Source organism: Lissotriton vulgaris, chromosome 6 (assembly GCF_964263255.1).
Source record: "Lissotriton vulgaris chromosome 6, aLisVul1.2, whole genome shotgun sequence".
In the NCBI taxonomy this organism is placed as follows: Eukaryota; Metazoa; Chordata; class Amphibia; order Caudata; family Salamandridae; genus Lissotriton; species Lissotriton vulgaris.
Window position 1 is genome coordinate 563,336,620 of NC_141694.1, and position 27,812 is coordinate 563,364,431.

The 27,812-nt window shown below is 43.2% G+C and overlaps 1 protein-coding gene across 2 annotated transcripts in view; it reads right to left on the bottom strand.

Annotated features, from left to right (window-relative positions):
* The window catches only part of PGM3 (phosphoglucomutase 3), a 230,705-nt gene that overhangs the window by 187,206 nt on the left and 15,687 nt on the right, over positions 1–27,812 (bottom strand). Inside the window, exon 2 of one of the 2 annotated variants that reach the window (XM_086926556.1) lies at positions 19,859–20,064. In XM_086926556.1, the coding sequence (XP_086782682.1) occupies positions 19,859–20,062 (204 nt within the window). In that variant the 5' untranslated portion in view covers positions 20,063–20,064. Of the gene's footprint in view, positions 1–19,858; positions 20,102–27,812 lie in introns of those variants that run through there. The other variant, XM_086926555.1, reaches the window with a different exon arrangement.

Genomic DNA, 27,812 nt, shown 5'->3' on the forward strand with positions numbered 1-27,812 from the left:
GCAAACACTGCAGTGGCTCAGTAAACGATGTAGGGGCACGGAAATTGGCACAACTTACTCTGACTATGCCAGGGGAGTCCTGATATGGGTGGCACCAGGCACTCCTCTACAGATAATGCACACACGCATTGACCCCCATGGGTGCTTTGCGATTTTAGAAGGCTCCCTAGATGGTCACCCACTGTCCCTGGTTTCACTTTATGCCCCCAACTCAGGGCAAGCCAGGTCCTTCAGACATTTATCCTGGCACTTCTTAGGAACCCTTCGATCTCCACTTATTAGGGAGGAGACTACAATGGCGTGCCAGATCCAAGTCCTGGATCGTTCCGGCCTTCCCTCCCTGGAGCACAGGCTATTGGGCTTGCACAAAATATGTCCACCTGGGCCACACAGATACAGTTGTTGGACAGTTGCCTCACAAAACAGTGATGTCACTGACCATGTCATGAATGATGTAATATGTGACATCATCACCAGTGGAATGCGAGCACGAGAGTTAGTTAGTACAACTATCTGTACCGAAGGAATTTCAATGGTTTTGTATGAGTGAAATGTTCAGCTAATGAGAACACCCCTGAAACCTATGTTTGTTTCAGTGAATTTCTAAGGCTTTTTAAATAATAATTCCTAACTATAACCTGCCTGAAATCTATGTTTTTATCAGTGAATTTCAAAGGTTTTTTAAATGACAATTCCTAATTATATTGTTAACCACTTCCCCATGTCTTCAACAAGAAACCAAATCTGCAATGCTACCTAAAAAAACAGGCAATAGTTCCACTTACCACTAACAAATTAACATCAACATTTAACTAGTCTATGTACTGCGTGAATGACATCCAACTCACACCCATATTTAAAGAGCAATATGTGATAGAGGTCCTAATTATACACTTCCGACACCCAACAAAATCACAATACCCAATGCCACCACCACTACAACCACCCCTCCCCCTCTACTACCTCAGAGGCAGGGCAAAGAGGACAACGGACCTTCCAAAATAATATATCCCCTCAACAGCACACTAGCTCAATGTTCAGAGATGTGGCAACAAACTATGTATAAGGGAAGGAACTCGCACATCAACAATAATTTACACATTGCCAAGACTACCGGTGAAATGCTATACACAACTCACTATAGAAACCAAAAACTTTTCCGTGTGTAGATATACCATTGATACGTGTGTACTGCACAGTGGACGCGGCCATATTATCTCAGACTCTGGGGAATAGCTCGGTTATGTTACTGTGTTGTCTCCCCCCTCTTGAAGCAGAAGTGGAGACGGCTGATCCAACGTACGCAACTCCAGCGTAAGACAATAAATAATTAGCCTACGCTTTGGGAGTGCTTCACTTCTGCAAAGAGAAAAGACTCTGCCACAGCGAAGGTCCTCACCCTGCCACGTGACTGCCGCCATGACCACGTGCCTCCTTAATACAGGCCAATTGCGAACTCAGCACCACAGACATATGTCTGTATCTACTACTGCCGTCGATCTACACTGCGGACAGCAGGGTTCACAACTTGAATTCAGCTTTGGATCGACACTACGCACAGCATTGAAGTTATCCTTCATTTATGTTAGGCAGAGACAATTCTACTCTTTGTCCTCAGACTTTGTTCAAATAAGTGATAAAAATTCTTCGTCGGTATCTCTGCTGACTACTGCCTTCGATCTATAGTGCAGACAGCAGGGTTCACATCTTGAATTCAGCTTTGAATCTATACTACGAACAGCATCAAATGTAGCCTTGATTTTTTTAAGTTAGAGATAATTGTACTTTATGTCCTCAGATTTTGTTAAAAGATACAACAAAAATCAGTTCTTGATGTCAGCGATTACTACTGCCTTCGATCTACATTGTGAGGGCTCACTATTCAGGTAGAATGGCGATTGTACATGACGCATTCCAGTAGACAAGACACATTATACCACTGCGACCCCCAAACCATCGCACAGTGCGCACACGCTGAGTTATTTCAGTACCAATAATTCACTGCGCCACAAGTCATCTCCCCGTAGCCTTATTAAGACAGAATTCACAAGGCAAAAATCATTGCTCCCAGTGCAGCCTCCCTGTACTAAGCATTATCGCAGGATACGTACAAGCTCAGCACCAAAGATAGTACTAACTCAGTGCATCAAAAAACATCGCAAAGAAGAGTGAACAGTTTTAGGTCATGGTGAGACATACTGTCCCTTTTAAATGTCCCTGAAACATACATATTTTAATAATGTATTCTATACACATTCTATCTTTCATTTCAATCAAGATTCCAGATGATGCAGTCCACCCTAACATCTACATTGAGGACAGCAGGGTTTACAACTTGAATTCAGCTTTGGATCTACACTATAGACAGTAGGGAATTCAGCCTTGATTTACGTAACGCAGAGACAATTATACTGTATGTATTCAGATTTTGTTTAAATAAGTGAAAAAAAAGCATTCTTCTATAACTGTGCTGACTAGTGGCTTTGATGTACACTGCAGACAGTAGGATTCACAACTTGAATTCAGCTTTCTAACTACACTACAGACAGTAGGGAATTTAGCCTTGATTTATTTAAGGCGCTAACAAAAAGTACTCCTATGGCACTGCTAGTATGCACAAGCACCTTTAATCCCTGCATCCTGTGAACACGGAGCACCAGACGTACCACTAACTCAGTGCACCATAAATAATCGCCACGTCGCCTTATTAAGGCAAAATTCAGTTGCCAAAAGACATTCTTACCAGTGCGTTCTGCTTGAACCACGCATCATCGCAGGCTCTATAGAAACCGCCCCTACCTCAGTGTACCACAACTAATGAACCCTTTACGATAGAATCTTCTGTGTATAATTTCACATACAGTGCTCCTACCTTTGTACAGCAGAAGTCATAAACTGCTTATGATTGAATATCTGTGTATGATATTATGATGACTATTCTACTTGTTACCAACAGCACGGTAATAAAATGGAGTTGAGCACACGTGCCCGTACCCACTTCAACTATCTATCTGTGTCTGTATACTTATTATATTTGTAAAATGATGCTACTGCGCCCCAACACATGCTGTAAATAGCGTATGCAACCATCTTACCTCTGCCAATAACAAAAACTTAGATGATATAACTTTCTCTCGCTCATTCTACAAATTCGAACGTACAAAGTGGATTACAATACTGCAAAGAAACTATATAGTCAATTGATAAATGTGTACTATTTCATTTTTTTTTTTAGCATATTTATATAGCACGAAGTCGACCTAAAACTATAACAACAATTTACATGAGCACTGTATTTACAGTACATTTTCAGACATGCGTTGATTACGTCATTACTCTACAAAAACAGGATGTGGACGCGACTCCGAGCCTCAAACAATGATTTCCAGCACCAAGTTCGAGAGTATACCTGAATGACCACATACGTATATATATTATCTGTCCTTCATGTGCTTAAAAAAGTACAACCTAAACTTCTCACAGCCCTGTATTACTACAACTACAACACTCCACTGAATGTACAACAAACATTCATTTTCACAGAAATGTGTCATGTCCACCATCTTCTATGTGTGCATCTATGGATGAATATAGGGTCAGTGATACCCCGTACCTTACATGTTAGCCTTATTGTAAATCTTTACAGACATAAAGACACATTTGCGTGTAAGACCCAGGTGACAGCAGCACTACAACATGGACACCCAAATCAGTAGATTTTTCATATAGCTCACGGCAGAACCACAACCAAAGCTCCGGAGTCATCATTCACAGCCTCACGCAGCACAGGCATACGTCAATCCAGCCCACACAACAACGCTACAAGGCCCAGATTTCCATTGTAGTGATTTCTTACATCCAGGTCTAGTTGTCACAACGGCACACACACACTCCCTCATGGCTGGCATACACCCACACCACACCAGTCACTACACACGTGATCCTACCAATAAAAAAGTTGGGGCACACGTGCTCTACGCCATTTTAGAGTTGCTCCCATCGCAAGCGCTGTGATGGCCCGTCCTAGTGGTTCCAATGCCTCATGTAGGCCCGAACCACAGAGCAGAGGGGCCCACCACTACGTCTGTGGCCTCTTTGGTCACTGAGTTAGTGGTACCACAAGGACTGAGCAGGTGAGGAACCTGCGATGATAATGGGAGCAAGAGTATGTTGTTAGCCATAGCGATATCAAGACTCAACACCATATGTTACACTTCTTGGTTGCAGCATGATGTAGAAGATGCCCTGTCCACGAAAAGGTGAGCAGTCAAGTCTGAGTACGCAGCAGAGGGAGTAGATGGGGTGCAGCAGACTGGATACAAAAAGGCGACACAGCGATTTAGGCGTACGCAGTCGTATATACCGTCTCTTATTGCATTTGTATTTTTTTTCCAATAGCAGGAAAGCTTTTATGATCGGTCAAATGTCCGTCACTTGTGATGATCGAAAGCACGTGTATCACTGCGCACCACTTGCTTTCACAACCGGATAAAAAAACATTACTACTATAGTAATTTTACAAAAATCGAAGCCTATTAAACAAGTTGGAACTGTACAAATAGTTGTTTTTTAAATGCTGGAGGGAAGGTGTGTGAAAGGGCGATGTAATTCTACTCCACATTAAGATAGTAACAATTACCAAACATAACATCTTTCTTTTACTATCTTTTAGATGTAAAGCTTCAGGGTGCATTATGTCCTGGCACGCGGTGAAAGACACACCGGTGACAGAAAGGTGAGCTGCGAATATTCTTTTCAGTCACTCTTTCACTTACTCTCTCGTTTGATAAAGAAATGACGCACAATATTAACTTCCTTTTTATCTTACAGGTTGTGTTTCACAAATTTGCGTCCCCCCCACCCTCCAGCACCTCCAAAGCTCAATGTTCGAAGATTTTGCAATGATGCGTGGCCATAGTAACAACGTCTGAGTAGGCTGCTTCCACGCGTGGTGCACCCTCTTTGAATCACGCCAATGGCACAAGGTGAGCAAAGAAGCTTGTTTCCGAAGCAACGAAAAGTCATCTGTGTGCGGAGAGAGTGGGTAGTGTGCAGCAGTTTGACTGCGTACGAATGTACAATTACGTCCGGGCACTGGAAGTGGATAGGTTGCAACAGTCTGAGGGGCAGATTTACAAGCCCCTTGCCCCACTTTTGCATCACTTTTAACATGGGAAAAGTGATGCAAAAGTGGCACAAGGAGCTAATAAATCTGCCTCTGAGTGCACAAGAAGAAGCACTCACCTCTGGACTCTGGGAATCAATGGGATGCAACAGTCTGGGTACGTAGTAATGAGAACTCACCGCTATGCAGTGGGAGTACGTGGGGTATAGTACTTTGGAAGAAAAACATCGCACAAACACCTCCTTGCAGTGGAAGTTGATGAAATACAATATCCTGAGTGTACAAAGACATAAAGCAAAAATATACCTGTGCAGTTGTATGTACTATGCTATTACTAACTCTATACTATCTTTCAGATCACTAAACTGGAGGGTGCATTATGAACCGGCAAGTGCTTGAACACTAACGAAGGCAAAACGGTGAGCTACAAAGATTTTCTCCAGTATTAACTGCTCCATCTATTACTTTCTCTCTCTCACACTTTTAATGTCATTTTTTCTCAATTTATCTCTCTCACATTGTTTCTCTTTCTCTTTTAAAGTTATGGACGCTGCTGTACACTCTGCCAATAAATAAAATCAAGGCTGAATTTAATACAGTCTGCAGTGTAGAACCAAAGCGGAGTTCAAGTTGTGAACTCTGTTCTCCACAGTGTTTACACAAGGTAAGCAGAGCGGCCTAGATACACAATGCCTCCGATTAAATGCGTTCCAAATAAAGAATATTGTCCTGCATAATGACTTGATCTCTCACCTAATTCTGTCTCATCTCTGAATCATTTTAAAGACCTGTTGGTCCATACTGTAAATCTGATGCAGTAGGCACTTCCGTACATACACCTCTTCAACGCGGGCTATAAGAGGCGGAATGTATCAGGCACACTACAGACATGCAAATTAACAAATATTGCCAAGTGTTACCTTAATTTGTGATCGTTGACCTCATTCAGTCACATCGATCTAATTTTAAACGCTTATTTTCATTTTTATTTTGCATATTACCTACCCTCCTTGCATTGGAGTCCATCGAACATTTTGCTTATTATATTGTTATGTTAAAGTTATGTTTCTAGTTATTTATTATATTGTTATTTTAAAGTTACGTTTCTAGTTATTTATTGTTGTTTTATTAAAAGTTAATTAAAAAAGTATATACGTCTTCTTTTTCTGACATTTCACTTTTATTTAGTGTGATAATCATATGCTTACAAAACATTTAACAATTAAAATAGGGGGGAGGAGCCAAGCTCGACAGCGTGATGGCCGCACGGTAGCTCGGCTCCACCGACCTCCCGGCCCAAACTCATTTATCCTGCCGCCCATCCTGCCCTAAAACGACAACATTTTATGGATGAAGGTCTGCTGATACTTACCACCCGTCCTGGTGGCTCCGGCGTTCAGTGGGTCCGCAGCGGCGTCCTCCTAGGAAGTGCGGCCTTCTGGGGGTGGAGACCGGGGCCTTGCCTTCATCGAGTAGCCGGCGAGACTGTGTCGGCGGCGGTCTCAGGTGGAGGACGGAGGCCGGCCGGTAGATGCCGTTGTGCAAAAAAGCCGGAGGCAACTGAATGCGCCTGGGACTACCGTCCGGTGGTCCAGAGGTGAGGTGCGGCAAGTTGTGTGTGGGGGGACGCCGTGTTGGTGGCTCCCCCCCTTGTTGCCTTGCCCGGCCATTCCGAACTTCGTCGCTCGGTGGCAGAAAGTGGCTCCGGCGGAGCGGGGCGCTGGTGGGTCCCCATCTTTTGGTGGCCCTCATTTCTGCATCGAGGTTGCAGTTTGGATGCTTAAGGGGGATCCCACGGAGGCCCTGACTGTGAGCCCGCCCCAGGAGTTGGCTCCGAGAAGACGGCGCTGTACTCGCAAAATGGCGGCTGATGCCGTATGCTGTGGAACGCCCCGGGATGTCGATGCTGTGCCTCTGCACTGTGATGGGGCCTGCACTGGGGAGTGTGATCCCACGATTGGCGACGTCCTACGAGCACTGAAGATTTGGCAAGTGACCTTGGCCCGGGATTCTTGTGGGCAAGATAGTGTGGTGACCGCCATTGCTCTCGGGCCGTCCCTCAGAGATGCGAAGGGGCCCGAGATGGTTGCTGCCTGTTTCCCGCATTTTGGTGGGGGTAACGATGTCCTGGTTCACAAGCGGGAAGATTTGCTGGTGACCATTGACTCTGATGTACGTGAGTGCCGTAAACAGCTTTTGCATTACCATCGGCGGAGGAGATCCCATGGATTGCTTCCATTGGTCGTTCAGCGGCCGCTTCACAGCCTTTTCTCTCCGCTTTGTTCTATGCCCGCTACTTCGACATACATCGCGGCGATAGCTAAGAACGGACTGGGATGAGCCCTGTTATTAATCCGGAGGACTGCTGTTCGGTGTGTGGAGTTATGGACTGCCTCCAATTGTGATAATTTTGTCGAATCCTTAATATGTATGGCTACCTGAAAACGTGCCAGTTTCGTTTTGGGCTGCATTAATTGTTTGTATGGGCGGGGGGTGGGGGCCGTGCGCCTTGTTACACCGTATCCTCCCCCCTGGCTTTCCTTTTTCATCTGTTTTCTTTCTTTTTCCCTACAGTATCTCTTTCTATATTTCGGGTTCATGTTTAGGGCGACAGGCACGCTGCTGGGAGGGGTAGGCCATAGCCTTCTGCAGGGGTGCAGGGTGGGGTGGGTGGGTTGGGGTCTATTAGATAGCTACTTGTTTCTATGGCTCTTTTGTGTCCTTTTCTTGGGTCTCCATGACTGTGCATGATTCCCGCGGGGTGAGTGCCTGGGGCGGGAGGATTGGGTAATTCTGTGTAATATGGTACTTTTAGGTACTGCTTATCTTGACTTAGCCGCCCCGCCCCTAAGAATGTTTACTGTCTGGATTGTTGATCGCCATTATTGCCGTGGGGCGGGCACAGTAACGTGGAGTCCCCTTTTCCTTTTTTCTGTTTTTTTTTTCATTTTCTTTTACTCTCCGGGTTGGGCTGTATAGTGATTGCAATTTTATCCGTCTCATTGATGATTTGATTATCATGAGAGTGATGTTCTGCTTGTCATTGGGCACATGAGGTTGCGGGTGGACACTGGCCGAAGAAGAATTGCAAGGGCATCTATGGCTTGAACTCTTTGGACTATTCTGATGACAGATCTATAGGTACCCTATTATAATGTTGTTGGTTCTGCTCCCCGCCATGTGTACCAGGACGCTTATTATACAACCAATCCTTTATTCTTTAATATAAAAATTAACCTTCTGTGATCCTGTGCCGGGGGTTACACTAAGTTAGCATTATGGACTCGCAGCACTGTGTAAGATTGCGTAACCACTCCGTACTTTTTATTGATATTGGTGCTTTCCAGTTTGTTTTGTGGCCGGCCTCTGGGTTCAAGGCCCGTATTTGTATGCAACCATCTACACAAATAAAGGTTTTCAAATTTTTTTTTTTTTTAAAAACAACAATTAAAATGGAAATTATATTTATAGCTAGAAGTATAATGCGGAGGCTAACTCTTTACCAGCTCTTTACCAAAGTCTGTACCTGGGATTAAAGGTTCCTATGGAAATTTTTAAAAAGTCCTGCACAGGAACTGTTTGGATTAGCAACATTGTGTGGTGAACTTGTAACCTGTGTGCTTACTTAAGTATTCCATGAACTGTTACTATGGTAACAGGCAGTAAGTAGTTTGGAGGTAGGGTTGAAAGGTACTGGCTGTACAGAAACCATTATATTTACCCAAGATCCTCTCTACACGACAGAAAGGAAAGCAAACTAAGACAGAACACTGTGTAGCGGATTCACAAGCCCCTTGCACCCCTTTCACATCACTCTTCCCATGTTAAAAGTGATGCAATAGTGACGCAAGGAACTTGTAAATCTGCCACATCGCATATTAAACATGCTTAAGTCTACTTCAGAATAGATATTAGGATCCGACATAAACCGCAATTAGCGAGAGTTTTCCTATTTGTCCTCAAATTCAGGGCCGCCTTGTAAATACAACGCTATTGTCATACCTCCCTCTTCCTTTTAATATTCTCATAGAAACACCTACCTTCCCACTGACAACACCTATATTGCAACTCATTGGAGATACAAGGCGAGCCCTTAGCAAACCGGCTGCTAACATGCATTAATGCATCTTAGCATCACCTAGTAAATAGGACAATATAATTCACTGCATTTTTGGCTTTTTAAAAAAAATAGTGGCTAAATGGCACTTGTTAATATGCCCTCAAGTTTCCTATGACAGAGCGGGAACCTCGACTTCCGCCCTGCCATAGCAAACAGCAGTGTCCTGGGGGTAGACACCCAGAGCCACTCCTGTGGGATGGTGTTCCCCAAGGTTTTTGACTGCTCCAGAATGCAGACCACGTGGACCCCCTCCCAAAATATAAAAAACCCCGGAAGGTGGTAATCCCCGGGGCTTAGACGGACCTTTGAGCTCCCTGACCCATTTATTTTGTAGCACTGAGAAATGGCAATCCGAGAGGCTACAGGGCCCCTCTGGACTCCCATCAAATGTAATATTTTAGACCCCGGATTTGGCCCTCCCCAGGAAGCTAATGCTTAAATAAGTACAGAAGCCCCCACTTCGTTTTTATTTTTATTACGGCGGATCCATGCACCCAACGCACATTTCTCAGTTTTTTCCACAAAAAATATTTTTGGGGTGGGACCCTAAGGGTCCTTGTGGGACACCCATAAGCAGGTCTAGATGATCAAAATATTTCTTACATGCCCCCTTTACACCTTTTAAACACTTGTCCCACTATTATCTAGATCCTCGCTTCTACCGAGGCACAAAATGGCTACCAACAATTCCTGGTTTCGAATGTTAACAACCACTTGACACCCAATTAGCATTCAGCTGGTGATCGGGACTGTGCGCTTAGTGTGCGCGCAAGATGAGCGCATCCACCGATGCCATAGATATATATGTACTTTTACTTGTCATTTTCTCAGAAACTAGTGAACATATTTACACCATTTAAGCAAAAGGCACAAGTCTGAACCGAGGACTACCTCTATGCCAAATTTGGTTTCATTCCGTTCAATCGTTCGGGCTGTAGCCACGATGAACGGTACCTATGGAAAATTGCATGGGAAAAACACATTTGCTTCACGAATCACCCCAAGACTTGCGGACCGGAGGCCCCCACCAGTTTTGAAAATTTCACGAAGATTCGTCAACCGGCGGCAAAGTTATTCCAAATAGAATGTTTCGGATTTCCTAAGGAAAATAGATCCCAGCGACTGCCAGTAGGATGGATGGACGGAGAGATATATATATAACCTACTGGCGGTCGCCAGTAGGTATATATAGTTAGGATTTTTTTGAATAGGGATTTCTGAAAATTCTATGTTGAATAACTTTGGCGTTGATGAACGGAATTGGCTGAAATTTTCAGGAAAATGGCACATTTTGTTTCTGATCGTCCCCTGAAAGTTTGGGGGGGGTTTCGTCAAGCGGGGGCCGAGAAAAAAGGGGGGTCCCAAAACATGTTTTTAACATTGAGTTTTCCATAGGGCGGTTGGACTCACTTTTAGCCCGAACGGCTGAATGGATTTCCACCAAACTTGGCAAAATTGTAGGGACTGGTACCCCGATGTGCCTTTGCTATGTCTCAAGATATATGCTCCAGTGGTTTTTCCGAAAATTAACTTTGAAAAATATATATTGGGGTACATTGGGCTATATATATGTTAAGAGCCCCAATGTAGCCCAATGTAGCCCAAAGATGGCCACCAGAGACAAAAAAAAACAAATGTAGCCCAAATATCAGCCAGATGTAGCCCAACTATAGCCCAATGACAGAATGTCCCAGAGTGTCCTAAAGAACAACTAGAGCGCTAACAGTCTTACTTATGACAAAAGTATGGCACACCTGAAGTCATCTTGATTGGAATAAAGTGTTAACACTTAAAACATTTAATTTGCAAAGGAACAAAATGAGGGGGTTCATTTTGCCATAGAAATTATGATTATTGCTGAAGGAAGAAAAATGTATGCCCATTTTGAGTGACTTCTCAAATCCTCTTATATTTCATGAAAAAAAATCTGATATGCAGTCTTCCAAGATGGCCACCAGAAACAAAAGAGCCCAAATGTAGCCCAAATATCAGCCAGATGTAGCCCAACTATAGCCCAATGACAGAATGTCCCAGAGTGTTCTAAAGAACAACTAGAACGCTAACAGTCTTACTTATGACAAAAGTATGGCACACCTGAAGTCATCTTGATTGGAATAAAGTGGTAACACTTAATACATTTAATTTGAAAAGGAACAAAATGAGGGGTTTCATTTTGCCATAGAAATTATATATATATATATATATTACCTACTGGCGGTCGCCAGTAGGTATAAATAGTTAGTATTTTTTTTTAATAGGGATATCTGAAAATTCTATGTTGAATAACTTTGGCGTTGATGGACGGAATTGGCTGAAATTTTCAGGAAAATGGCACATTTTGTTTCTGAGCATCCCCTGAAGGTTTGGGGGGGTTTCGTCAAGCGGGGCCGAGAAAAAAGGGGGGTCCCAAAACGTGTTTTTAACATTGAGTTTTCCATAGGGCGGTTAGACTCACTTTTAGCTCGAACGGCTGAGTGGATTTCTATGAAACTTGGCAAAATTGTAGAGACTGTTTGCCCGATGTGCCTTTGCTAGGTTTCAAGATATGTGCTCCAGTGGATTTTGAGAAATTAACGTTCAAAAAAATATATATATCTGTGACAGCGTCCCGGTTAGCGCCCCGGTTCACGTACCAGACGCGTAACGGAACTTCGGAGGAGAAGCGGATTGGCTCTCCGGTGACTGTCAACATTCTAAACAGTCCGGAGCGGCCGCCATCTTGTCTCTCGGTAGGATCGAGAGACAAGAGGTGGAAATAAACGAAGGGGGAAATTAATGAAAGGGGGCAAGGTAGACCCCTCCTGACCCCCTAGGAGTGATGTGGGGGCTATTAAAGGGCCCAGCGGGGTAAAAAAATAAAAAAATAAAAAATAAAAATCGATTTTTCGCGCTGGAAGCGCTACCCGGTACGCGAACCGGGTAGCTCACCGGTAGCGTAATGGGAGTCCGCCATCTTGTGTTTTGGACGAATTTAGTCACAAGACGGAGGATAAACAATGTTGGGAATAGGTATAAGGGGGCAAGGGAGACATATCCTTACCCCCTAGGTTTTCTGAGGGTGGCTGAGGAGGCCCATATATGTAAAAAAACAGCCTTTTTTCAAATTTTTGCACGGTTAGCGCCCGGTCCGCGCACCAGGTAGCGTTCCGGAAAGCGTAACAAGGGGAAAACCAAGGGAAACAGTAAAATAATATTGGTGGGTTATCCTGGAGGTGACGCACCTCAGCAACGCTATAATTGATTGGATGCCACCTCTTCATGTGGCGGTGCATAGTATAGTTTCCAAAACTATACTTTTTGTCTGTGCCTCGGGACAGAACTGCATCGCAATGAGGCCTGTCACCAGCCGGGTATTGACCTTTTTTTGCCCTCGAGGGTAAGAAAAAAATTGCCATGTAAAATGGTCTAAGCGGTGGGATTGCCGGGGCTCTTCACGCAAGAACTGCCTCGGCTCTACCTCCTCTTCCTCTTCTTCTTCCTCTTCCTCTGGGTTTGGAAGGAACTTTGCAGGTGGTCCTTCCTTCCTAGGTGGTTGTGGTGGTGGTGGGGGTCCACCAGCTGCAGCTACTACAGATGCCAGGACTGAACAAGCAGAAACAGGTCTTCCTCTCACAAAGATGAAAGTCAGAGTGAGGAAAAAAGGTGGGGGCTTTCATCATTTGGGAAAAAAAATGTTCTAAACCAATGAAAAGTGTTATTTTCAGGTCACATGACCTGTTACGCTTACGTTACGCGTCCCACTCTGCGCCCGGAGCGCTTCCTGGGTGCTGCGCTTCGCGCCTCGGGTCGCGCTTCGAAGCACTTCCGAGTGCGCTAACGCGGCACGTCATAAGACGCATTACGCGGCAACGCGATACGTCGCGCTTACGTGACGCGTCACAATGTTGTTTTCGAATGCCGCAGTTGCGCTAACGGAACGTTTCCCGGTGCGCGGATCGGGTCGCGGCACCAAATTGAGCTAACAGGAAGCTACCCGGTGCGCGGACCGGTAGCGAAAAAAAAAAAAAACATTTATGTACAAAAAAAATTATATTAAATACATAAAAAATATATTTTTCCTTTAAAAGAAGAATACATTTTACAGCTTTTGATATTTGCAATTAAAAAACCATTGAAATTCACTGAAAAAACCATAGGTTATAGACCACATATAGTTAGGAATTAGCATTTACAAAACCTTAAAATTCACTGAAAAAACCATAGGTTATAGACCATATATAGTTAGGAATTAGCATTTACAAAACCTTATTTTACTCACACAATACCATTGAAATTCGCATATATAGTTAGTTGCACTAACTATATATCGCGCACCCGCAATCCACTGCCGATGATGTCACATATTACATCATTCATGACATGGTCAGTGACATCACTGATGACATCACTGATGACATCTCAAATGACATCACTGATGACATCACTGATGACATCTCAAATGACATCACTGATGACATCACTGATGACATCTCAAATGACATCACTGATGACATCACTGATGATATCATTCATGTGATAATACGATGAACCTCTTCAGACTCTAATATAACCTTAGATACAATCAGTGTAAACAGATACTCACAGACTGTCACTCATCCATGGAGTTACTCACACACCTAGTCAGTCATGCAAAGAATCAATCACACCTCCATTTCCTCAACTATACAGTTATACACACCTTACTTATTCAAACATATACTAACACATATTTACTCTCTTATACAATCCCTGATACAAGTTCACAATGATCCATACAGCCACTCACACATTCACTGGCTCTTATGCACAGTTATTTATATATGTCAACTCTCACATGTACTGTGTTTTACATATGTACTTACTTTGACATGTAGCACTGAGATATCCTTTCACTCACCAATACACTCATGTACACAGTCAACCGCCCATACAGCTGTTTCCACGTGCACTTTTGAACCCATACATCTAGTGAATCAACTGCTCACACATCTATGCACAGAGTCATACACCTCCCAGCCACCCACACACACACCTAGTCTCCCATACAAATACTTGGGCAACCAATCAATAAACCATATAGTTACTCATATAGCTACTGATCAACACAATGCCCGCAGTTTACAGAACAACAGACATAATGATGCACAAATTAAGACAGTTTAGTCACTAACCCATGCACTCAGTGAGACACATTTAATCACTCACTCATACAGTCAGTCATGCACCTACTAAATCCTTCATCCAGACACTTATGCATCCACTCATTCTTCAATATGTAAGACATATTTTAACTTTACAGAAACATACAGTCACTGGATGTTGTCATCAGTGATGTCATCAGTGATGTCATTTGAGATGTCATCAGTGATGTCATCAGTGATGTCACTGACCATGTCATGAATGATGTAATATGTGACATCATCAGCTGTGGATTGCGGGTGCACGATATATAGTTAGTGCAACTAACTATATATGCGAATTTCAATGGTTTTGTGCGAGTAAAATAAGGTTTTGTAAATGCTAATTCCTAACTATATATGGTCTATAACCTATGGTTTTTTCAGTGGATATATATATATATATATATATATATATATATATATATATATATATATATATATATATCCACTGAAAAAACCATAGGTTATAGACCATATATAGTTAGGAATTAGCATTTACAAAACCTTGAACATTTGTAATGCAATAGGTTTTGTATTTACGTTACTTAGATGTATTGATATTACAAATAACAATGGCTTTTTAAAAAATAATTAATACTTAAATAAAAGTTATTGTAATTTATAATGGCAATAGCTTAAACTTTTGTAAATAACTTTTATGAAGATTATGTTCAGTGTATTTTATTGTGACGAAAATCCAAGAACAGAAGTGAAATATTAACATCTTTTTGTGACATTTGTAATAAAGATTGAAACATTGAGAGAACATATTTGAACCAGTTGTTCTTGAACGGTTACACAGATTGATGCTGTGGTGGCGCTGAGTGATGTTGTGGTGGCACCGAGTGATGCTGTGGCGTTCAGTGATGCTGTGGTAGCGCATAGTGATGTTGTGGTGGCACCGAGTGATGCTGTGGCGTTCAGTGATGCTGTGGTAGCGCATAGTAATGTTGTGGAGCCCCCGAGTAAGGGCGATAGATAGATATAGTGATGGCGATAGAGTGAGGGCGATAGATAGATAGAGTGAGGGCAAAAGATAGATAGATAGATAGTGAGGGCAATAGATAGATAGATAGTGAGGGCAATATATAGATAGATAGATAGATAGATAGATAGATAGATAGATAGATAGATAGATAGATAGATAGATAGATAGATAGATAGATAGATAGATAGATAGATAGATAGATAGATAGATAGATAGATAGTGAGGGCGATAGATAGATAGTGAGGGCAATAATTAGATAGATAGATAGAGTCAGGGCAATAGATAGAGTCAGGGCAATAGATAGAGTGAGGGCGATAGATAGATAGTGAGGGCAATAGATAGAGTGAGGGCGATGGATAGATAGATAGAACGAGGGCGATAGATATAATGAGGGCGATAGACAGAGTGAGGCGATAGACAGACAGAGTGAGGGCGATAGATAGATAGATAGAACGAGGGCGATAGATAAATGGAGTGAGTGCGATAGAAAGAGTGAGGGTGATCGATAGCTAGAATGAGGGCGATAGATAGATAGAGTGAGGGTGATCGATAGCTAGAATGAGGGCGATATATAGATAGATAGATAGATAGATAGATAGATAGATAGATAGATAGATAGAACAGAGTGAGGGCGATTGAGAGAGAGGGGTGTAGAGAGACGGGGTGCAGAGAAAGGGGTATAAAGAGAGAGGGGTGTAGAGAGAGAGAGGGGTGTAGAGAGAGAGGAGATATTGTGTATTTGGCCAAATTGTGTGAACTTGGGAAAACACTTTTTGAAATTGTTCCTTTGCTCCCTTTTCGGCAAGATTGGAAGTATTTAGAATTAATGTAAAAGGTGCGAGCAAGAGCATAGATAAAAAATGGACTGAATAGTACCTGGGGGAGGGAGGGAGTGCCCAGTCTGATATAGTCACCAAAATGCAATAGGACGGTAAATGTGAAGCCCTGGGAGCAAGTAGGAGTTATATCCTATGCACACCACACTCTTGTGGTACCTCTGTCCACTGATCTATATTACTATTATAAAGAGAGAACACAATCCTTTGAGCCAGGTAAACTCGGGAACTACAGCGCCAATCCACACACCCAATACATTGTAGAAATTGTCAGGGTGTGCAGATGGACATAGGCTATACATTTTTTTTTTTTTAGACGTAAATTTAAAAATATAACTTAAAAAAAAAAGTAGTGCCCTGAAAGTAGCGCCGGCCGCAACGCTGCGCTGGCAGCAACGCAGCGCTGGCCGCGACGTGTGTGATGACGAGGAAGAGCGGCGGACATGGGAGCCGCTGTGAAGTGAGGAGCGCGAGGAGAAGCGACGGCTCAGGTGCGTTATGACGAGGAGGTGCGGCGGACATGGAGCAGCTGTGAAGTGAGGAGCGCGGGGAGGAGCGGCGGCTCAGGTAAGGTAAAGGGACACATTGGAGTCGGGGCGGGAGCGGGTGCGCACAGAGGGACGGGCGGGAGCCCTTACTGCACGCAAGCCTCAAATGCTGCCCCCAGCGGCGGCTCAAGTAAGGTAAAGGGATACATTGGAGTCGTGGCGGGAGGGAGTCGGGCGGGAGGGGGTCGGGGCGGGAGCGGGTGAGCACAGAGGGACGGGCGGGAGCCCTAAGTGCACGCAAGTCTCAAATGCTGCCCCCAGCCCCCTTCTGCCCCGGGCAACGCTGGGGCGGGGTGCTAGTTTAAAAATACTTGGGCACTCAGAAACAGCTTAATAGAGCAAAGAACCACCAAGGTGATACTCCCAGGATTGGTCCCTTGTATTGTTTTCGTTCATGTATCTGGAGCAGTGGCTGTATTTGCGTCTCTGTAACTGAATAGGGGTAATGCAGCTGATGTGCAGGGCCCTTATTGTGCTGAAGCTCCTCCCTACCTAATTGACACCTCTTACACATAACATTAGGGGGTATAGGAATGAGAGTGAAAGGGTTAAAAGTGGCTGGGAACCAAAATGACGGTGTAATGGCCAGGGTTGCCGACTTTGGGAACCAGACTCAAGCATCAGCGTTGGATCAACATAGTGTGATTCTGGGCAATCCACTAAATCTCCCCGTGCTGCCTACTAAAAATGAATGTGTCCTTGTGCAACGTAAAGGGTGCTCATGTAAAGCGCTATAATTCGTGCTATATAAAACTGCACAAAATAAAAATAAAAAAGCACGCGAGTCGTGTACTACAAAGCCCCAGCCAAAGGAATTTAGAGAAGACAAAAAGAGCGGCTTGTGTGACACGGGGACAGAAGGTCAGCGCTGCCGGCTCTCTCCTTCCCCGTGGCCTGATAAGGTTTTCAGAAGCGGTGTCCTTGCAATGGTGGCAAAATGGAGGCTCCAGCGCCTAGTTCATTCTGATCCTGCATGCCTTGGAGCCATCTTCGGATTGCAAGGTATGCGAGACAGTGGGCAGCAATGTGGTAAGATGACCAGCGCTGCGGTGACGCAGCTTTGTTGGAGGTTTCAGCACCGTGTCCGCGAACAATCTATGAACGGATGCTCATGTAAAGCGCTATATTTCGTGCTATATCAAACTGTAAAACGTACAAATAAATAAGCAACACAAAGGAGGCGGGGGTATAAAGGTACACAACACAGATTGGGCAGTTGGGGAGAAGATAAACAAGCGATGCGCGCTCTGTGCTGGGGGAGGGCCATTTTTATTGACGGCGTAATGGCCAGAGCTGACGACTTTGGGAAACCAGGCTCGAGCATCGGCGTTGGATCAACATAGTGTGATTCTGGGCAATTCACTTCATCTCCTCGTGCTGCCTACCAAAAATGAAAGAGTCCTTATGCAACGTAACGGGTGCTCATGTAAAGCGCTATAATTCGTGCTATATAAAAATGCACAAAATAAAAATAAAAAAGTCACTGGCAAAGACAATCAATTATTAAAAACATGGGAATAACAGGGAGAGGAAGAGATCGACATGGAGGAAGATGGGGATATGAAGAAAGAGAGCGCTGTGCTAAATCATGTGGTGTGGCACCCGGGCATGACCTGCAGCAGCGGGTATAGTGAGAATTCAAGGACTGTGGAGGCTGCAGCAAGGGAAAGGCAATGGAGCCCATAAACATGAAACAGTGTGCCGTGGTAGGAGCTGTTGTGAACGACATGAACACAAATGGAACAAGCGGTCAGCATTGTTTGGCGGAGGGGGGGGGGGGGGGGGGCGGGGGAGCGGCTTCCTTTGAAGTCTGATGGGGGGGCGGGGGAGCGGATTCCATTGAAGTCTGATGCCGAGGCTCCGACAAATGGTGTGTCATGTGGATGGCGATGTGCACGCGCCTGGCTCACATGAACTGTACCTAATCCGCAGTTTGGGTAGACTTTTGAAAGCCTTACTATAATCATGCCAAACAAGCATTGCTAAAGCAATGCTGTAGGCTCGACCTAAAAAGGGAATATAGCCTGGCCATGACCTACTTATCATAACAAACACACTGAAAATGCACAGGTCAGTACAAGATTTTGGTTACCCTTTAGGAATCCCAAAAGATTTTGGAAAAAGGATCATTCCCCGAGATATTTTTAACTATTATCAGGATCCCTGCAAGGTATTTATTTATTTAAGAACGCCCAACAAGGGTAAGAGTCCGCCGTGGTGGTATCTACCTACCAAGGTGTGGAAAATCGCTTATGATGAAGCATGCCATGATAAGTTGTGGGAGAGGCGATTTTTCCAAAAATCGTTGGGAATTTCTGTAGGTTAACAAAAATCTTCTGGTGACCTGGGCATTTTTAGGGTGTTTATTTTATTCCTGAATAAAAGAACAAAGGTTTCCCAGATAACAATCTTTTCTAAGTTTACATAGAGGAATTCCTTTGCAAACAAGAATCACCATGACAAAACGAGTATCTTAATGGCCTGAACTTTCTGTATTTTTTCCTTCCCATCCAACCAGGCCCAGAGCTGGTAAATGCAAAATTAACACTAATGATGGATAAAGAAAAGACCACTGGGATGCCTCAATCAGCCCAGATTGGACGCCTCGAGCAGCCCAAATTGGATGTCTCGCACACAGCAGCACACGAGAAAATTAGGTGTGTGGAAGGGCCTACCATAAGGCATTTAGTGTTTGAATGGGAAAATGGGTGTGAGAGGGCTGGGAGTATCTGCCTGTCGAAAGCTGTAGTGCTCAACTCCTCTTTAGAAATGGTTTAGTCATGGTAATAAGGAATAACAATGCATGTAGACATAGTGGCTCTACACAAGAAGGTGTTTGGTCCTAAAGCCTCCAATATAGCGGAGTCTGCCATGGTTCATGGCCATTCACCCTCTAGATGAGAATAAAGGTCCTACTTCATGATTTGCTAAAATCGTCCACACCTAAAACTCATTAGATCTCAAGACTATTCACCTTCACTAGTTATGGTAGTAAAGTATACAAGTCTTCTAAAACAGTAAATTGCAAACAGTTGCGCATCCCCACAATTAAACATGTGTAAGACCCAAAAGAAGCACTAACCTCTGGATTGTGAGACGCCGTTACCATTACCCCAATTGTAGATTTCTGCTGTTTTGACCTCAGGACAGCCAACAGACCCATGCGGTACATGACATGGTCAAGGTATTCTGCTTTTGTACGAAAGCCTGCCGTCCCATACTGAAGAAGCAGCCCTGCAGGCTTAGAGTGCCGCAACGATAGCCGCTCAGCAGATTCAAAATCCATTTCTAGGAAGAAAAGTTACAGTCCATAAACTGATACCATATCAAGCTAAGTTCCTTTGTCAAAAAGGAAAATGATTAACATTTGTGAAAACATGGCTTTATGTGTCAACTACCTGAGCCTAGCCATTCAGATAAACCAGCTAATATGCAACATATATTATAAAATGGTACCTACAATGTTTCAGAAATAATCTGTTGTTTCTTTCTGTTATGTTTAACAAATACAACATTCAACAACAAACATCTAATTCAATTAGCATTTTTTCTTTTAACCTTTAGTAGGCATTGTTCTTTAAGCCACCTAGAAGCCCTTAGTCAAAATATTTAGAATCAGGAAGCAATCAAATGTATGTTTCTTGTAGATACAGAGCAAAGATGGCGCAGGACAGCACAGGCCAAAGTCTCCCAATGCCATCATTAATCGTTAAACAAAGGATGCACATCCTCCTTGGTGATGCACATGGAGGGCAGCTGCATTTAGGGCCTGCCAAAGCAGCTCTGCAGCAGATGGGAGAGCCATTGGAGTGGGTAGTGGGACCTCGGCCCTCCACCCCCAGCAAAATGGTGGTCGTGAGGAGAGCAGGACCCTGAAAAGGTGTGCAGTCCCCGTCCTGATGGGCAAAAGGCGTGAGGACGGCAGAACAGGCCTAGGTGTCAAAGTGGGCGCTCAGAAATCTTGCAGGAGTAAGGAACGGAGACAACAGTGACAACGTATCGGTAGCCATGAGCAAGTATGAAGCAGTAACTCCCGGTGTTCAGGAGAAAGCAAGCAAGGTCATACCCTGAGGCCATAACCCCCAATCACCGACCTGCTGGCCAACTGAAGTGATCAGAGGCTGCAAGAGTGATTGTTTGGGTACCCGCGCACTTGAATTATAGCCGCTGACAGGGGGCTAGCACAACAAAACTACCAGTGGCAAAGTCTCCTGTAAGGTAGTCTTCTACTTTCATTTATGTATTATGCTTCTGTCCCATGTTCCAATCCCTGCATCCTCAAGAGAGAGTGTTCCTTCAAACATGTTTATGTTTGAAGGTGCATCTCTCGAGGATCCCCTTTCAGTTCAACCACTGTTTATGATTCACTGTTGTAGGAATATGCATTAAACTGTTTGACTTGTTGAGAGCTGGTGGCGCTCCCGTGTATGCTGTATCTTCTTGCAATTAAACCCTTTGGATTAACAACTTTGTCTACTGAATCATCCTTTCTGGATTATTATCCACTTCTTTACATCTCTTATGATGGCCCAAGAGAAAGAAGGCAAAATGGAGCAGTTACACAAGTTCAGAAAGTACTCCGTCAAAGTAGGAGGTGTGGGCTGACACAAGCCAACTCATCCTGACCAACAGAACAAGGCCACAGAGGTGGGCAAGATCGAGCAGAACACGAACTATCCCTGAGAAGGTGCTGCAAGCAGTTAAAGGATCCAGAAATGTCCTAGAGCAGAAGATTGATAGCAGTGGCCATCACCATATTATGAGCGAACTTTCAGAAAATCTCTGTGTAGGTGACAACCGAAGACTACACTGGAGCTGAAGATCCAAGTCAACTAGCTAAGAAAAGCGACTCAACATCTACAGGCTAGGGATGAAAAGTTGCATATTTTGGTTTGTTTATTTCCGTTTTGAAAATCATTGCGCAAGTGTTCAGATCAGAAAGGAAATCTACTGGCAAATGGTATGTGCTCTTTATTAACGTTTCAAGTATATTTTTATATTCTTTTTTAACAAGTTGGAAACATTTCTTTCTTCCATTTTCAAAGACTGAAATTTACATTGTTTAAGTAAAAGAAGACTGCAAGTCTATTTTAAAATACTTTGAAGGTATTGATACTTATTTTAACTTGGAGAAAATATTTTAACATGGAAAATAATCAACAAGTGATTATTTTTAAAAAATATATTATTATTGTGGCGAAGATAGTAAAAAGGCACAAAGCATACAGTCATACAGTCATCAACCCAGTTGATATGCAAACAGTAGGAACAAGCAGTCCCCATGTCGATACACAGCCATATATGGCCCACATCCCAGAGGCAGGGCGGCGCAGGAGTAAAGCATGTATGTTAGTAGGGAAAATTGCATTTGTGCTTCAAGTATCATTAAAAGCTTTATCAGTGTCTACGCCAGTTTTCTCATGTCGCATTTCTATACTACATAACAGTTTAACCATAACTAATTACCCCATGAATGGCATTTCTAGTACTGATCCGAGTAAAGTAGGAGATGCATGCAAGGGCCAACTAGGTCGCAGTCATCACAATTCAGTGTGGCCTTATGGGAATCACAACTAAGTACAGTCGTATCTAACAAGGAATATCGGCGTGACAACAAGGGACCCCTACACTGCTACTAAACTCCCCGCATCAGACTCCCCCCCCTCACAGCCAGACTCCGAGGACGCAGAGGAAAACAACTCAGCGCTAGTGGCGTCCGAATCATCCCCCTCCAGCCCCTCCATACACATTGTCCTCCAGGCGAGTAAGCCATCCTGGAACTTCCCATCTTTGCGGGTGCGTTGCATGTGAGTCTCCTCTGCTAAGGCCCATTCCTTTGCGTCCCTCAACCAATGAGAAATCTCAGGCGCCCTCTGACCCATCCAAGTAATGGCCACCCGTCTCCTCGCCAGAACTAGTAAGAGTTGCAGAAATTTATAAGACAGACCTTTCTTTTTTGGCTTAGGCACTAACGCCAGTAGGCAGTGGAGTGGGTCCAGATGCAACCTAAGGTGTGTGGCACGGGCAATGTACACCACCACCCTCCGCCAGAAATCCTGAACTAAAGGGCATTCCCACGCTAGATGTAGGAAACCCGCCCTCTCCATCCCACATCTAGGGCAATTATGACGTCTATCTGCCGATATACGATGGAGGGAGACAGGTGTCATGCAAGTGCGGTGGACAAAATTAAAGTCTATAAGTTTAAAACGCGCATTGCAGGAGACTTTGCGAGTCAACAGTCCAATCCGCTTTCTCTGAGCAGGATCCAACTCTATCCCCAGGTCTACCTCCCAAGCCACCCAGGCCGGCGCTAACGGGGGGATCGAGTCTCTGCGCATTGCAGAGTAAAGGAGGGAGATCAGGCGCTTACCTCTCCCACAGGATAGAATGATGTCCAAGGTATTAGTGAGCGGGGGCGCCTCTGGGAATAGGGGCCACGTTGTCCTGGCCACATCCCGAAGACTTAACAAGTGATTATTTTAAATACATTTTTACCGGTTAATGGAAAACCAGTTGAACCTTGGAAAACATGGTTTAAGAGTTTCGAGAACTATTTAATAGCAATTGATGCTGAAGAATACACGGCTAAAAGGAAATTAGCCATTCTTTACAGCCATTTAGGGAGAGCTGGAAGAGAAATTTATGATAACTTACCTCCTGCTGTTCCACCTCCAGGAAGGGGTGATGGATGGAATGTTTACAGGGACGCAGTTCATAGATTAAATAGAAATTTTTTGGAACAGCCAAATGTTATTTTGGAGCGTTTTAATTTTAGGAAAAGAAAGCAAAATATGGAGGAAAGTGTAGAAGATTTCATCTCTGTGTTAAGGAACATGTCAGCTGAATGCAACTTTGGAGCCGATCTAGACATTTACATCAGAGATCAATTTGTTTATGGTTGTTGCCATAAAAAAATTGAAGAAAGGATTTTGAGTTGCAGAGATCCCACATTGGCTGAAGTCATTGATATGGCTAAAAGCATCGAAAGAAGTATAGGGTCTTCTAAAAGTATTCTTGCTGGAGACTCTGTTCCTGTTAATTTTGTTCAGAATGATTTATCAATTAATGCTTTAGCAGTTAGAAACAAGTTTAGCAAACCTCAACAACATCGTACTAATACATTTTGTTTCAGGTGCGGATCAAGAACTCATCTCAGCAATAGCCCAATTTGTAATGCCCTTGGTAAGAAGTGTACAAATTGCCATAAGTGTGGTCATTTTAACAGTGTATGCAAAGCTAAACGTACTGTGCATGTTAGAACTGCTGAAACACATGAGCCTGATCAGTTTGATAGTTTATCAGGTTTTGATGTGGTTCCATTAGAATCTGATATGCAACATTTAAACATCAATACTATAAAATTATGTTGTAGATGAATTCAAGGAAGACAAGGTATCGCAGGAGTAGTAAGAAGATTTATTCTCTTAGAAATTCCTGAGTAAGAAAAGCGTGGCTCTCCCCTGGCCAGTCAGACAGCAACTGCCGGGGTAGAGAACATCCACATATAGCTAGAACATAGAACACTACAACACAGAGCTCCATGCTCCATAATAGAAATAGAAGATCACAACATATCCTCTTCTCTTATATAAATAAACAAATAAGAAAAAAAAACAAAGAAATAAGATAGATAAAAATACAAAAGTGGCATGACATAAGTGAAAGGAAAGGGTACACATCCTATTTACAAATGTAATCTTACAGATAACCTGGAGGATGACAGTTTCTAAACAGCCTCACTTGACGAACGCAAGGAGGACCAGAAGGAAGAGAAGCAGGAGCATCACCCCCTCCTTGCACAGCATTTCGAGAAACACCCATGGTCTGAGGATTTTGAATGAAATCATCATCTGACATGGATAAGAAAGTGTTGCTGGCAGGAACATCATGACGCATTGGATTGGCACTAACATCTACAAGACCATTGTTTTTCTGGTACAAAGCGACCCTCCTATAATTCCATTTCTCACCATTATCCAATATTACTCCATACGGTAAAGTGACCTTAACCCTAAAAGGTCCAAGAAACTTTGTTGAGGAACTGGGTCTACCAGAACGTATTTTGACCCAATCTCCAGGACAAATGTTCTTGTTATAATTTTTCTTGCAAATCGAACGTTCTTGAGAAGCAACTGAAGATGAATCAATAGAAACACTTTTGCCAGAAATAATGTCTCTCATCCAAGTTGGTACAAGTTTGGTATTTGGTAGTCTACCACGCATCATTTCAAATGGTGTCTTACCTGTGACACCATGCACACTTGAGCGATGAGCCCACAGCATCTCTGATAACAATGATTCTACATCTTGCCCACTAGAGATTGCCATCTGTATGGCACCTTTAATTAAACGGTTAACCCTCTCAACAATGCCGTTACCCTGTGGGTTATATAGAGAGGTACGGCTGTGCCCGATTCCACACGTTGAAAGAAATTTCTGCATTTCATCAGATGTCAACTGTGTACCATTGTCCGTTAAAAGGACTAATGGTATGCCCTCTTCTCTCCAAATACATCCATCTTGTGTGCACATCAACAACTACAATGCCAAAACGTTAATTCTCTTTCAAACCATTCATTGGTCCAATGAAGTCCAAACATATGATGTGCCAAGGCTGACCCGGATCAGAGATGTGTCCAGAGGAAGCTTGAACACCAACCCTCAGTCGTTTATCACTCTCTCTGCAAGCTTCACACTTGGTAATCCATACATTCACCTCCGCATCCATACCTGGCCACCACCAATTCGCTCTCAATCTTTGTTTTGTTCTTGTTTGACCCAAATGTCCTTCATGGGCTAGCATAATCAAACTATTCCTCAAGGAAATCGGAGGAACAAATAAGTCACCTCGCATGATCACAGTATCATCATAGATAGAGAGCTCGTCCAACATTTTAACAAATGGCCTATTGGTAAGTTAAACTGTGCTCTCTCTCTTGCATCCTGTCTGTATTAGTTTCTTAAGCTCAGTCATAGAACTGTCTGTAGACATGGCATTAATCCACTCACTCTTAGTTAAGGCCTGAGGTTCACATATACACAAAACATCTTGCACAAAAGCAACCGCACCCTCATTCTGTTTCTTTAAGACGGCTACTTCATCAACTGTCTTCCAGTCCAGTGACAGTCTCGATAAACAATCGGCTTGTGTGTTTTTCCACCCCTGAATGTACTCAATGTTGTAACAGTACTCTTGAAGGCGAGAAGCTAACCTAGCTGAACACTTGGCGTCTCCACCTGGTAACAATAATTAAAAAAAAGGGGTTTATGATCAGATTTCAATGTAAACCTTGATCCCCACAGATAAGTCCTAAAGTATTCACAGGCCCAAGCAGCAGCTAAGGTCTCACGTTCTATAACAGAGTAATTTTTCTCTGAACAGGTCAAGCTTCTTGATGCAAATGCCACGGTCTTCTCTTGACCATTATGAATTTGTGCTAAGACAGCACCTAAACCTGTGGCGGTCGCATCAACAGTGAGTACTGTCTGACATTTAGTGTCAAATGGTGTGAGAATCCCTGCCTCACAAATGTCTTTTTTAATGTTCTCAAAACAAGACTGCTGTGGAGCACCCCAAGAGAAACTAACACCTTTCTTCATCAAGCACCTTAAATCAGCTGTCTTAGATGAGAAATCTTTGACAAACTTGGAATAGTATTCTACTAAACCTAAGAAAGACCTAAGTTTGTCTTTATCAGAAGGAACAGGAGCTAACCTAATGGCATCAATTAAATATTTTTAGGTTTTACTCCCAAATCAGAAATCTCGTACCCCAAATAGTCTACTTTGTCCACCAAAAACTTACATTTGTCACGCCTAACTGTTAACCCTGAATCTTTAATCCTTGACATAGCCTCACGAAGTGTATAATTGTGTTGAACAACTGTGTTACCAAATATTAGAATGTCATCTTGAAAGAAGACGATATTTCTCACTCCCTTGAAAAGTACATTCATCATCCTTTGAAAGATGCTAGCCGCAGAGCAAAGCCCAAAAGGCATCCTGGTGCATTGGTCTACACCTTCCGTGGTGATAAAAGGCAGTAAGGGGTTTAGAGTCTGCATGTAGCTTGATCTGGTGGTAAGCATTCTTTAAGTCTAACTTTGAGAAAAATTTACAACCACTCAACGCCAAAATAAGTTCGTTAATATTTGGGAGTGGAAAAAGGTCAACAACTACATACTGATTGAGAGACCTGAGGTCAATGCAAAATCTAAATTTGCCGTCCGATTTCTCTGTAATCACTACTGGAGAAACCCATGATGAGCTTTCAACCGGCTCAATCACTACTGAAGTAAGCATGTCTTGAAGCATCTCCTTAATTGCTTCTCTAGCTACCAAAGGTGTCCTTCTCACTCTATGCTGTATAGGAACAACATTGGGTTTCAACACTATCTTGTGTACATACCCTTTAAAACACCCTAATTCATCTTTAAACACCTCCTTGTTCTCTTCCAAAATCTTCTCTAAGGGCAATTCATCCACTACCAGCACTTGGGTTGGAGCCCTGGGATCAACAATGATCGATAGATCAAATTGGTGCACCCAACCTAAAATAGGTGGGCCATCACTTGCCACATAAACCTTGCCTACAACGGATCTGCCTTTGAACTCAATGACAGACTTCATATAACCAATAATATTTATCGTTTCACCTTGATATCCCCCTGGATTTATATCTTTAGGCAATAAAGTACAATTAGGCCACAAGTTATCATAAATATGTTTTGGAATGATGGTGTAGAATGAACCACAATCAACCATCAAGTCTACAGAGACATTGTTAATCTTAAAACTTGCTTTAGGTCTATTTTTCCTACCACTCTGATTGCTGGGACCATCGCTGGGATCATCAACAAGTAAGATCCGGTCAACCTGTAAAGGAATATCGTTAGTAGCACCAGACAAATAAGCATTTTGGGTTAAGTTGTCATTGTCATCATCTATGACTGCTACATGTTGTTTAAAAGATTTCCTACACATATTGGAAAAGTGACCTCTGCGTCCAAATTTTAAACAATTCCTTTCTAAAG